A 13786-nucleotide genomic window follows, 5' to 3' on the forward strand; every position below is an offset into this window, starting at 1 on the left:
GGGGGGGGGGTCTGCACTCACCATAGGCAGCTTCCCGGCCCATGTCACTCTGCATGAAGGAGATGACCCCGATGCCTGATGCCAGGAGGCCATTGCGGAACCAGGAGAGGAAGGCTACAGGAAGGGAGGGATGGGGGGAAGAAATCAGCATCAGCCCAAACCCTGCCCCAAACCCCATCTGCCCAGACGGTGTTATCCCACCGTGCCATCCCACCCCAAATCCCCACCTAGTCCTGGGGGCCCTCCACCTAACCTTATCCCCCCACCCAAGCTCTGTCTAGCTTCCATCCGTCTCTGAGCCCTCTCCCCCAACCCCACAGCACCGAAGATTCAAGACAGTCTGCAGAATCTAGGAACCAAAACTGCAAGACCGAAATCTGAGGACAGGCAGATCCCAGGAGGTCATCCTGGTCAACGTCCCACCCCCATCTATGCGTATCCCCGCTCCGGGACAAACTGTTCCCTCACTTCAGATCTCTCTTTCCAGTCTCCCCCTTCAGTTTTCCTCCAACGCCAACGATCAACTATCTGCTTGTGTCCTTCCTTGCTGTTATTTCCATCCATTCAAGTCCCTTGTGGAGTGCTGACGGGCTAGTCAGGGTTAGAAACCCCACACCCTTACCCCAGCCTCTACCTACCCTCTCCGCATGTGAGGCCCCTCCCCCCCGCAGCCTGGATCACCTGGCCCTCCAATCAGCCCCGAGCTTTTCTTTTATTGGTTGTTCCTCCCTCCAATCCGGAACTCGCCCCTTCTTCGGTGGGGATCCACACTCCCGCCTAATGCAGAGTGGTCGCCTCCAAGCTGAACTGGCTCCTCCAACGCGGACCCCTCCAGTAGGCAACTCCCCCGCCCTTAACCCTCTCTGGACGCCTCTCTCGCCCAGGCAGTACAATTTTATAAGGCTGCCTGTCCTAGCCCGAGCAACCTCTCCAATTCCTACTGCACCCCACTAACCGGACACACCGTCCCATCCGCAAGCCCTTCTTTGCGGACAGACTGCGCTCTTGCAGCAAGCGCTTCCCTGCGCTTACACGAAGCCCTTCTCGCTCCGGAGCCCCGGCCCTGTTTCCAGCAGGAGCCCCTCCCCCACCTCCCACTCGCGCGCCGACAGCTCGTCTATCTGGAACACCCTCTCCCATCTGGGCCGACCCCAGCCTCAGACCTGTCTCGTGCGCCTTCCGAAGGAGCCAGGCGTCCGCACGATCCAGTTCGGACACGGGGGGTGGAGAAGCCCCGGCGCGGGGGCCGTGGCCGGGGGCGAAGGACCCCCGGGCACCCCCGCTCCGGGGCCGCGGAGGCGGCAGCAGGGCCCCCCGGAAGCGGAGCCGGGCCAGTCGGGCAGCCCGAGCCCACCACCAGCCGCCTCCCATGGTTCGCACTACGGCCGCCGCTCACCGCCCCGCCCCTGCGGGCTGCCCGTAGGCTGAAGAATACGTCACTCAGGCACGGCGGCTTACCCATTGGTTTTGCGAGCGTCACTCAGGGCTTGCCCCCACTGTCCAGTGGTCCAAACGGCGGTGGTTCCTCCTCTGTCATCTGTGCCGGTACTGCGCGTCCCACCTTGCTTCTGCTACCGGACTACGAATCCCAGCGATCATTGCGCTCATAGAAGGCCGGTCTTCAGAAGCCGGGGGCAAGATACCTGCTGGGACGTGTAGTTTTTGTTAATAATTTTAATTCTCATGGCCAATAAACAAAAAACAGAACAAAACTCTGCTTAATGTAGAACCTTAGCAAAATCTCGAAGAGTCAAGAGGAGAAAGTAAAACTCAACATTAATCCCACTAATGAAGTTACTACTAATACTTTGTTGTACTCCTGCCCCTTTTCTAGGTAAATGTAAAACAAGGTGCCGTTTGACAAATTAACTTTTTTCACTTAACAATAAGTCATGAACATTGGTGACATCGAATACTTTTCACAGCATAATTTCTTATATTAAAAATATTACTGGGGTGCCTGGGTGGCTCAGTTGGTTAAGCGTCTGCCTTCCGCTCAGGTTATAATCCCAGGGTCCTGGGATCGAACCCCACATCAGGCTCCCTGCTCAGTGGGGAGTCTCTGCCCCTCCCCCCGCTCATGCTCTCTCTCTCTCATTCTCATACAAATATATTTAAAAATAAAATAAAGATATTACAGATATTACTTATTTTGAACACAGTCCAAGATGCAAAAGATACAAAAGGGTTTAATGAAAAGTAATTCTCACCCCATGCTTCAGTCAACCATCCCCATCCTCCATTCCACGGCATAAAGTTTAATGGTTCATACCGATCCATTATCCATAGGTACCACAGGAGATCCCTAAGTTGTTTCCAATTTTCCCTGCTATAAACAATTGCTGTTTCCTTTTAGGTTCAAACTTATGTCTGAGTCAGGATGGACCTGATCCCACTGGCAAATTTCAGCAGTCGGCATCTGCCCCTGGGTCCACACATGGCTTTATATATCCCCTTACTGTACTGTGTGGTAATGATCGCTACACTTATCTGTCTCTGCCAATAGGCTATGAGATTTCAGTCCTTGACTGACACATCTCCATGCCCCCCAACCCAATATAAGTAGGGGATTTGGTAAATAATAATAGCAAACATTTACCAGTGGCTTTCCCTGTGCCAAGAATTGTGCTATGCACAGTCTGTGCATGGTGTCATTTAATTCTCATTGTAACCCTAGGAGTTACAAAGTAGAATGTTCCCTCTTATAGGGAGGGAAGTGTGAAGTAATACAAGTTGATGTTTATTGGGCACTAACCTCGTGTCAGGCACTGTGCTCTTGCTTTACGTGGATATTCTCATTAAATCTTCAAAATAGAGGTGCCTGGGTGGCTCGGTCTTGTTCTCAGCTCAGGTCTTGATCTCAAGGTGGTGGGTTCAAGCCCTGTGTTGGGCTCCACACTAGGCATGAAGCCTATAAAAAAATCAATTTTATGTTTACATACTATCAGGAAACAGTTGCAAAATGAAATTGAAAATAAGTTCCTTTACAACAGCATCAAACCCAAAAATACTTGGGAAATATTTTAACAAAAGATATGTAAGATTTCTACACTGAAAACTACAAAATACTGATGAGTCACACTAAGAAGATCTAAATAAGTGGAGATATATACCATGTTCATGGATTAGAAAACTTCTCCCTCTCATGGAGCTTTCGTTCTAGAGGGATAGGCAGAAAATAAGCAATAGGGGTGCCTGGGTGGCACAACGGTTAAGCGTCTGTCTTCGGCTCGGGGCGTGATCCCGGCGTTACGGGATTGAGCCCCACATCAGGCTCCTCCACTATGAGCCTGCTTCTTCCTCTCCCACTCCCCCTGCTGTGTTCCCTCTCTCGCTGGCTGTCTCTATCTCTGTTAAATAAATAAATAAAATCTTTAAAAAAGAAAAAGAAAAGAAAATAAGCAATAAACATGCTAAATAAGTAAATCTTTGGGAAAGTCCAGGAGACTAGAGGAGCCCAGAGAGGGTACTTGACCCAACCTGGATGTGGAGTCAGCAAGGAGGTGCCTAAGTTGAAACCTGAACTCTGAGTAGGCATGGACCAGATAAAGCATGAAGAGAGTCTTTCAGAAAGAATCTGGGGCTCAGGAAAGCTTATAGTGAGTGTAGGAGATTGAACATAACAATTATTTTACCATCAGGAGATAGTTTCCTTTTCTTCCTTGGGCGGCCACAACAACTGTATTTTCTAAGATGCCCTACAGTGTATAGAGATCTTTTGAATCCAGAAAAGCAGCTTTCTGACCACCCTAACCCCATCCAGAACAAGGGGACACATCTGAGGCCACCCCCTTTAGTTTCTGGGTCACCTATAACTCCTGGTCCTGTGCAGTAGAAAGCCATAAAGGATTTATGCAGGGGACAGACAATGCTCAACTTATCTGTTAAGATCACTGTACCTCCTATAAAGTCTGGGTTATAGCAGGAAGAGATCAGAAACTTGCAAGAGGACAGGTGACCCTGTCAAAAGCTATTTCTCTCCATTCCTTTCCTATTTCTCTCCATTCCTTTCCTGGACAGCTGAAACCAGTCCACTTATTGGTCTCCAGGACCTCCTAAGGGTAGATTCTCCATTTATTATTTCAGCAAATATTTATCGAATATCTACTATGTACCAAACTCTGTTTAAACACTGAGGATATGGGGGCGCCTGGGTGGCTCAGTCTGTTAAGCATCTGACTCTTGATTTCAGCTCAGGTCGTGATCTCAGATTTGTGAGATCGAGCCCCATGTCGGGCTCAGAGCTGAACGTGGAACCTGCTTAAGATTCTCTTTTCCTCTCCTTCTGCCCTACCCCCCATCTCCCTCTCTAAACTAAAAAAGAAAAAAAAGAAACAACAACAACAAATCAAAAACAAAACAAAAAAACTGAGCATATATCAGTGAACTAGACAGAAAAACGATGTGTCCCAGCTCCTGGGAACATGACCACACGAGGCAAGGGAGACAAAGGAATAATTAATATAATTTCAGGAAATGTTAAATCCATGCAGAATATAAATCAAGGTGACGAGGGAGAGAATGACCAAAGGCTATGGCAGCCATCTTCCCATTTTGTGTTGTCTCCTCTGACATCTAATAAGGATTGCTCTGTGTAGCCAATGGAATACTGCGGAAGTGACTGAGTGTGATTTCCCAGGCTGGGTCATCAAAGACATTACCACTTCCGCCATGGTCTCTTGGATCACCGTCTCTGGGGTAAGCCAGCTGCCACATTGTGAGGACACCCGAGCAGCCTTGTGGAGAAGCCAACAGCCAGCACCAGTTTGCCAGACACATGAGTAAACCTCCTTGGAAGGTTCCTCCTGCCCCTTTTAGGTCCTTGGATGACCACAGCCCTGGCCTGAACCTCATGAGAAGCCCCGAGCCAGGACCACCCAGCTGTGCTACTACTGTGGCTGCAGAAACTATGTGCGATAATCCACGTTTATTATTTTAAGGTGCTCAGTTTTGAGGATGTGACACAGGAGTAGCAATGTGAGTGACAAGGAGTCATCTAGGAGGTGAGGAGGAGGAGGAGGGCTCCAAACAGAGAGGACAGCACGTGCAAAGGCCCTGAGGCTGGAGTGTGTTTGACATGCTGGAGGAATAGCCAGGGGGCCTGTGTGGTTGGAGCAAAGTGAGCAAGGGGAGAGGGGACAAGATGAAGTCAGAGACAGATGGGGGTTGGGCTGTTGGTGTCTCATGGGCCATGTTGAAGGCTTCCTATTTTATGTTAAGTGTGATGGGAGCCAGTGGGAGATTTTGAACTGAGTAAGGGTGCGGGGTAGCATGACCTGACATTCGTCTTTAGAATGTAGTGCTGACTGCTCAGTGGAAAAAAGACTTAGCAGCCAGAGGATTTTTTTTTTTTTTTAAGATTTATTTGAGAGTGAGAGAGTTCACAGGAGCAGGGGGAGGGGCAGAGGGAGAGAATCTCTAGGAGACTCCCCACTGAGCATGGAGCCTGATGCAGGGCTCAATCCCACGACCCTGAGATCATGACCCGAGCTGAAAGCAAGAGTCGGACACTTAACCCACTGAGCCACCCAGGCGCCCCTCCCCAGGGGCTATATTAAATGAGCATCTAATGAGGTCTCTCCCAAGCTGAAACCCTTCCACAGCTCTCCATCACCCTCTGGAATCTTGGCTACAAGACCTGCCGGGTCAGGCCCCTCCTAACCTGCTCCTTCGTCTCCCACGGAGAAGAGCTTGGATTTTGTGGAGGGGGGAGGAGGACTGGGAGCTCTGGAGCGGGTTAAACGTGGGAGGGAGTTCAAATGGGCTGTAACAGCCTGGCTGCTGGCAATGAACCCTAAGCATTAAATGGGATTAAGGGGAACTGAAAATATTTGAGACACATTTCTCACATTCTTGGCTGGTGGAATGGTTGAGACTGATGAGAAGAGAGAGAAAAATGAATGCCAGAAAGGGTCAGGGCCGAGAAAACAAATCCTCCTTAAAGAGACAGATCAGAGGGTTGGCCCGCTGCCTCTGCACTTGTGATTGGATCGGGTGGTTCTCCTGCAGGAACCCACCGGGAGCTTTAAAACCTTAATGCTCCAGCCTCATCCCAGACCAATGCAGTCCTGTCTGCCGAGGGGAGGGACGACCAGGCATTGGGATCCTTTTACAGAATATATATGCACTCCCCACAAAAAAGAAATGGCAATTATGTGACATGATGGAGATGTTAGCTGAGACTCCAGTGGTAACCCTATTGCAACACTATATATGCAGCGCTGTGTGTATACACGTATGTATCAAATCGACGTGTTGTACCGTAAACTTACACAATGTTAGATGTCAATTACATCTCAATGAAAAAAAAATTTAAATGTATTTTTATCAAGAGCTGACCGGATGTCAGGCCCCATTCCAACTGGGGCCACAATAAGGGGTGGGGGTGGGGGTGGATAAAGGATTAGCTTTTGTGGCAGGGCATTTTAGCGCCGGGAGAGGAAGCACAGGGCAGGTCATGTGACCCACCAACCCAGCATTTACTTTGGTTGCCCCTCAAGTCCTGGTACACGATGCTAGCATTTTCTCTCTGCCCAGGTGTTCACGATGACCCCTCTGTCTTGCCCTGACCAACCCTGGGTCAGGCTGCTGTCCTCCCCAACCCTCCAGGCCCCACACAGCCCCTCCCCCAACTGAAATGCTGGTCAGCTTCTCCTGAGACCTGCTGACCACAGGAGGACACATTTCCTGTCAAACCACGTTGGTTACTTACTTCCCCTCACACACCCCACTTCCCCTACTACAAACCCCACTCGGCAGAGGAAAGCAATGCCCTTTTCTGTTTGATTTGGAGACATGTGCAGACCTCAGAGGTCAGAACAGCCTTCCCATGGCAATGGTCTTGTTTTTGTTTTTGTCTTTAAACAGATTTTATTTTTAAGGAATCTCTCATCTCAACGTGGGGCTCGGACTTTCAACCCTGAGATCAAGAGTCACATGTTCTAAAATGGTCTTTTTGAATACAATTTGAATAAAATTTCTCATCTCAGATTTTTTTTTTTATTTGACATCTCCAGAAAGTTCTCATGCATTCTTCATTAGGTTAATTCCTAGATACCTTATAGGTTTTTTCACTCATGGGAAAGTTATCTGATTTTCTGTTAATTTCCTATTTATTATTGTTGGTATAGAAGAATGCTAGTGATTTTTTTAATTGAGATGTAATTCACATACCATAACATCCGCCTTTTTGAAGGGTACAATTCAATGGCTTTTAGAATATTCACAAGGTTGTAAAACTGACATCACTCACTGCAGAATATTTTGATCACCCAAAAAGAAAACTCCCTGCACACCCCCCCACACACACCTCCACCCCCTCCCCCCAGCCCCTGGCAACCACTAATCTCTTTTCTGTCTCTGCGGATTTGTTCTGGACATTTCCTAGGGAGATGGAATCCTACAATATGTAGGCTTCTGTGTCTGGCTTATTTCAGTGAGCTTAATGTTTTCAAGTCTTAACGTTGCATCGCGGGTGAGCGCTTCATTCCTTGTTACAACGGAGTAATAGTCTCTTCTCCGAATATAGCACATTTCGCTTATCCATTCATCAGTAGATGGACATGTGGATTGTTTCCATTCTTTGCCTATTATAAATAACGCAGCTGGGACACCAGGGTGGCTCAGTCGGTGAAGCATCTGCCTTTGGCTCGGGTCATGATCCCAGGGTCCTGGCATCGAGTCCCCAGTTGGGCTCCTTGCTCCGCGGGGAGCCTACTTCTGCCTCTGCCCACTGCTCCCCCTGCTTGTACTCTCTCTCTCTCTGACAAATAAATAAAATCTTAAAAAAAAAAATAACGCTGCTATGAACCCGCATGTAGAAATATTTTTTAGGGTACCTGCTTTCAAGTCTTTGGGGTTTCAGTGGGAAGCAGGGGCCAATGGCTAGCCGTTTTCCTTGGCTTGCGGCCTCTTCCTAGAACCACTACAAACTCTGCTTCCCCACCTACCACTGATCTCCAAGCTCCTTCTAACGAGCACCCCTGCGATGACATCCGGCCCACCCAGACAATGCAGGACCATCTCCCCACCTCACGACCTTTTAATCACACTGGCAAAGTTCCTTTTGCCGCATAATAGAGCGTTCTTGGGCTCCAGGAATTAGGGTGTGGCTATAGAGGCTTTTCAAAGAGGGAGGCAGGAGGATTAGTCAATAGTAGGAGATATTGGGGGCGCCTGGGTGGCACAGCGGTTAAGCATCTGCCTTCGGCTCAGGGCGTGATCCCGGCGTTCTGGGATCAAGCCCCACATCAGGCTCCTCCGCTAGGAGCCTGCTTCTTCCTCTCCCACTCCCCCTGCTTGTGCTCCCTCTCTCCCTGGCTGTCTCTCTCTCTGTCAAATAAATAAATAAAATTAAAAAAAAAATAGTAGGAGATATGAGGACAGAAGCAAGAGGTCAGAGGGGCATAAGGAAGCGACTGCAAGCCAAGCACTGCGGGAGGATTCTCGAAGCTGGGGAAGGCAACGAAATGAATTCTCCCCTGAACCCTTCAGGAAGAACACAACCCTGCTGAGACCTTGATTTCAGACTTCTGATCTTCAGAACTATAAGCAAATGCATTTGCATTATTTTTAAGCCCCTAACTTGCGATAATTTGTTACAGCCGCAAACAGTTACCAAGCTTGAGGGTGAATACCGTTGACAGGAGGTGGGAGGTCTGGAGAGGAAAGTGCATGGAATGATTTGTAATTGTGATCGTTTTAACACGGGGAAAGACCTGAGCTGCATCTAGGGTTTAGGGCTGTGCTGTCCAACATGGCAGCCGCTGGGCACACGTGCCCTCATTTACCTTTAAACTCACAGTCATTAAAAAGTCCATGGGGCGCCTGGGTGGCACAGCAGTTAAGCGTCTGCCTTCGGTTCACGGCGTGATCCCCGCGTTATGGGATCGAGCCCCACATCAGGCTCCTCCGCTATGAGCCTGCTTCTTCCTCTCCCACTCCCCCTGCTTGTGTTCCCTCTCTCGCTGGCTGTCTCTATCTCTGTCAAATAAATAAATAAAATCTTAAAAAAAAAAAAAAAAAAGTAAAGTCCAGGGCCCGGGTGTAAGTGCTCAGTGGCTACACGTGCCCAGAGGCTGCCACATGGGAAAGCAAGGAGAGAGACCATTTCCACCCCTGCCGAACATTCTAATGGCCAGTGTTTGTGGAGAGAATAAGACACAGAGTGTGTCATAGTATGTAAAGTTACAAGGCCAGCCTGAAGAAAGTAAGGGAGAGGGAAGGGAGAAGGAAGTTGGCAGGAAACACCTAAAGCTGACATATTTTAAGAGAAACAGAGGGGCACCTGGGTGGCTCAGTCTGCTTGCGGTTCTGGTCATGATCCCGGGTTGCTGGGATCGGATCCCACCCGGTGCCAGGACTCCCTGTGAGCCTGCTTCTCCCTCCCCCTGCTTGTGCTCTCTCTCAAAGAAATAACATTTTTTAAAATGTCAACATTATTTTTTTTTTAAAGAGAGAGAAACAGAGTAGCCACCAGAAGAAATAAGACTGTATAAAAGATTTTACCTTTCATATCATCTATCCGGTCGGCAGCCTGGGTGGCTCAGTCGGTTGGGTGTCTTCTGCTCCTGTCATGATCCCCTGGGGTCCTGGATGGAGCCCCATTTGGGGCTCTGTGCTCAGTGGGGAGCCTGCTTCTCCCTCTGCCTCTGCCCCTCCCCCCAGCTTGTGCTCTCTCGCTGGCGCTCTATCTCAAATAAATAAACAAAAATCTTTAAAAACCAAACCAAACCAAATCATCTGTTGGGGATACGGTAGAATGATACGGGGTACGGGGGATACGGGAATAGCAGGGTAGGTGCTATGGACTGAATCGTGTCTTCTCCAAATTCGGACGCTGAAGCCTTGGCCCTCAGTGTGGCTGCATTTGGAGAGGGGGCTTTTAAGGAGGTGATTAAGGTTAGGTGAAGGTGTAGGGTGGGGCCCTGACCCCGCAGGGTTAGCTCCTTAGAAGCGGAGACACCGGATTGCTTTCTCTCTCTGCACGGGCAACCCTCCGACCCAATCATCCGCCGCACCCCACGCCCACTCTACTCACTCATTGGCTGGGGCGGCCTAGGGGGCGTGGCCTCCATGCAAACTTCAGGGTGAATTTCAGCTGCTCAGGCCTTGGGGAGTGCGGCTCCCTGTGGCTGCAGACAGACGACAGGGGCCTTCCTCAGCTGTCTACTGTAGCCCGTGGCGTGGCACCTGCAAACAAGGAGGGACGCCTGGGAGAACTTGGGAAGGCTGGTGCGGGAGACTTCAGTGCTGGCCTCCAAGTAGCTCCAGCTGTCCGCCTCCTAGCCCCGTGGCAGAATACCACCACCCCATCCTCCTGGAAGTTCAGCGGGCCCTATGACTCGCTTTAGCCAGTGAAAAACAACAGAAGTGAGGTCCCATGGCCTTGGGGAAGAAGCATTTCAGGGCTGGGGGCAATCCTCCATCTTCCCTCACCACAAGTGGTCCCAGGGGCAGAGCCTCGGGCAGCTTGGATCCCTTCCTTAGGTGGCTATGGTGAGCCGAGCTTCCTGCTGCCCCTGAATGAGCCCCTGAGATTTGGAAGGTTGCATTTCTGCAGCAGAACCTTGCCCATCCTTATTAAACAACTGGTAGGCTCCAAATCTTAAAAAAAAAAAAAAAAAAGGGAAAAAAAAGTTTCATAGTATCAAGAGCTCCTCACCAGACTCATAACATGGTAAATACTGTCGAGAGAAAAAGCAACTCATCTACCCTGGGGGCGGGTCTCTTGCAAATATCCAGTAAAGTTTACTATGGATATCATTTAATGTTTGTGTCTCATCTCTGGTGGAAGTTTAAGAGTAAGGGATTGTCCTGTGATTGTCAGGAAAAGGACTTCTTCTTTTTTTTTTTTTTTTTTTTTAAAGATTTTTATTTATTTATTCGACAGAGATAGAGACAGCCAGTGAGAGAGGGAACACAAGCAGGGGGAGTGGGAGAGGAAGAAGCAGGCTCATAGCAGCGGAGCCTGATGTGGGGCTCGATCCCATAACGCTGGGATCACGCTCTGAGCCAAAGGCAGACGCTTAACCGCTGTGCCACCCAGGCGCCCCAGGAAAAGGACTTCTAAGAGACTTCCAAAAGATTACTGCTAGGTAAGGAATAACCAGCACACACATTCCAGGGAGATTTCAGAGAAAGGTGGTGAATGAAGTCTGAGAGTCATCAGAGCCTTCTCTGCCTGCATCCCCAGAATCAGCTGAAAGACCAGTATAGGGGGCCGAGTGGTGGTCCCTCAAAATATATGGCCATGTTCTAACCCCCTGAAAGGTACTAAATGCTACTGCACTGTTCATTTTAAAAATGGTTAATTTGGGGGCGTTAACTGGGTGGCTCAGTCGGTCTAGCATTTGACTCTTGATCTCAGCTCAGGTCTTGATCTCAGGGTTGTGAGTTCAAGCCCTGCATTGGGCTCCATGCTGGGTGTGGAGCCTACTTTAAAAAATATATATTTTTTTAATTTTTAAAAAATGGTTAATTTTATGTTATGTGAATTTCACCTCAATGAAATACATATGGGAAAGTGTTGGCAAAGATATAGAGCAACCAGAACTCTCATTCACTGCTGGTGAGAACGAAAAATGGTACAACCGATCTGGAAGAGTGTGGCAGTTTCTTATAAAACTAAACATTCATCCACCCTAGGACCTAGCAATCACACTCCTAGCTATTTACCCAAGAGAAATGAACATCTATGTTCACACAGAGGCCTCACGCAAACCTGTTCAGCTGCTGTATCCAGAACAGCCCCAAAGGGCCCCCAGGAGGTGAGCGAGTAAATAACTGTGGTCCTCCCATCCAGGGGCACAGTGCTGGTACCGACTGGGAGGGAACCTGAGGGAACCTTCTCTATGTTCATTGGGGTTTGGGGCACATAGATGGATGCATTTTTCAAAACTCCACAAGTGCACATGGAAATTCTGCGCATTTCATGATTCGGAAATTGCACCTTGAAAAAAAAAAGGAATGTGAATCTTGAACTCTGGTTAATGATACGCATGCGGAAGGATTTGGGGAGCTGTGTTCTGAGGGATGGAGAGGGATGGGCAAATGGGTAAGCATCTGACAAAGCAAGTACGGTCACACGTTCACACCTGTAGAATCTGGGCAGAGGGTCGGGTCAAGTGCCTCAGGACTCTGGCACGGGTGCCAATCCCCACGCCCCAGTCATCTTTGAAATTGGAAGGCTCTCCACATGGCTCTTGGCCTCACTCACCAGCTGATGCTCACTGGCCCCTTCTGTTCTCAGCTCCTTTTTCCCTCCAACAGGGACCCTCAGGGCGCCATCATCCAGCTCTATCCAGCCTCCACACAGAGCCCCAGTCCAGAGGGGCTTTTGGCCAGTTCCCAGACCACCTCGTCCTCCCAGTGCCATCTCAGCGAGGAACTGCCCTCCACTGGGCTGCTCAGACATCCTCTCCGACCCCTCTTCTCTGTCACCCCTCGTGTGTCACTGTACCAACTCCTCTCTACTGAGTCTCAGGTCCATTGGTTCCCCAGCCCCCCCCTTGCTTTGTCATCCCACCAGGCTCCCTGTACCCCCATCTTGCCCTAGCCAATCCATTTCCCACAACTCCGCCGGAAGGAAGGTTCTAGCCTCCAGTCTGACGACCCAGCCACTGCCTTACGTGAACACAAACTCTCTAGGCTTTTCCCTGCGTCTGTAGCAATGAGGCTCTCCAGGACCTGCCGACCTCCTGGGTCCAGGTGCCAGCTCCTTTCCCCTCGCAGGTCTCTGCCCCAGCCAGTGGGTCGCCTCTGCTGGAGCCCAGGGCCGCCCACCAACGCCTGCTGGCTGAATCATCACTGTGGCTCTCACCCCCCGTGCCTCCCTGGCATTGCGAGCCACGCAGGTGTTTGCGTGCTCAGCCTCAGGACGCTGGATCTTTGATTACTCTAAGCACGGAACACGAGACTTCAGTGTCCCTCTTGCCGGCAACCAACGCGGGGAAGGCCAACGAGACCGGACAGAAGCGTGCTGAGGGGTTTCCAGGAAGTGTTCCCTTGTTCATGAGGAAGTCTAGGAGAGCTCCCTCCCTGCTTCTGCACTTGGGAGGGCAAGGAAGAGCTGCTCTCGCCATCGTGCAATCACGAGGGGACAACCAGCAGTAGGAAAGTCGGCCCAAATCCGTGTAGAGTTCACTCCAACTTGACCAACCCCTGGGACTGCCCTGCTGACCTTCCCAAGGTGCTGGGCTCCTGGCTGTTTAAGCCGGCGGAGTTGGGAGTTTTGAGTTGCAGGTGAAATCACGCAGATGAACTGGAAGAAATTCGAAGTCTGCATCCTGGCATGTTGACATCAACATAGAGCTTACCAGCTTAGCCTGGCGGCCAGTGCAAGGACTCCATCCCCCTGACCTCACCACCTCCCAGAGGCCTCGCCTCCAACACCACGGCACGGCAGGGAATAGGTGTTTTAACACGGGAATTTTGAGGAGACACATTCAGTCCCTAGTGGTCAGGGCTCCTGTTTCTTCTCATCCCTTGCAGCCAGCCCAGTGCCCTGCTTGTTCACCACTGGCCCCTTCTGCGGGCTGTGCAGGGGTGGGGCCGCAGAGCTCACCGCTATAACTCGACGCTGACACTGGCCCAAAGCAGAGGGCTCGGGAACTGGGGGAGGCAGGTGCCAAGAGCTAAAGGAAAGCAAGGCTGTTTGGAGGCCCCAACCCCCCAGCGTCATCGTGAATGTCACCCAGGGGCCGGCCACCAGGAGAACAGATCTAGGTTTTGTCACTCCCAGGGCGAGGGATGGTGGGAGCAGCACAGAGAGGCGAGACGGCAGGAG

At 50.3% G+C, this 13786-nt stretch overlaps 1 protein-coding gene across 1 annotated transcript in view; it reads right to left on the reverse strand.

Moving 5' to 3' along the window:
• The window catches only part of TMEM160 (transmembrane protein 160), a 3529-nt gene extending 2107 nt beyond the window's left edge, over window positions 1-1422 (reverse strand). The window contains exons 1-2 of the mRNA XM_040634212.1: window positions 1164-1422; window positions 22-114 (exon numbers count right to left, since the gene is read on the reverse strand). Of these exons, the coding sequence (XP_040490146.1) occupies window positions 22-114; window positions 1164-1371 (301 nt within the window). The 5' untranslated portion in view covers window positions 1372-1422. The remainder of the gene's footprint in view (window positions 1-21; window positions 115-1163) is intronic.
• Window positions 1423-13786: the final 12364 nt, after the last annotated feature.

Source organism: Ursus maritimus, unplaced genomic scaffold, assembly GCF_017311325.1.
Source record: "Ursus maritimus isolate PB19 unplaced genomic scaffold, ASM1731132v1 scaffold_19, whole genome shotgun sequence".
Classification (NCBI taxonomy): domain Eukaryota; kingdom Metazoa; phylum Chordata; class Mammalia; order Carnivora; family Ursidae; genus Ursus; species Ursus maritimus.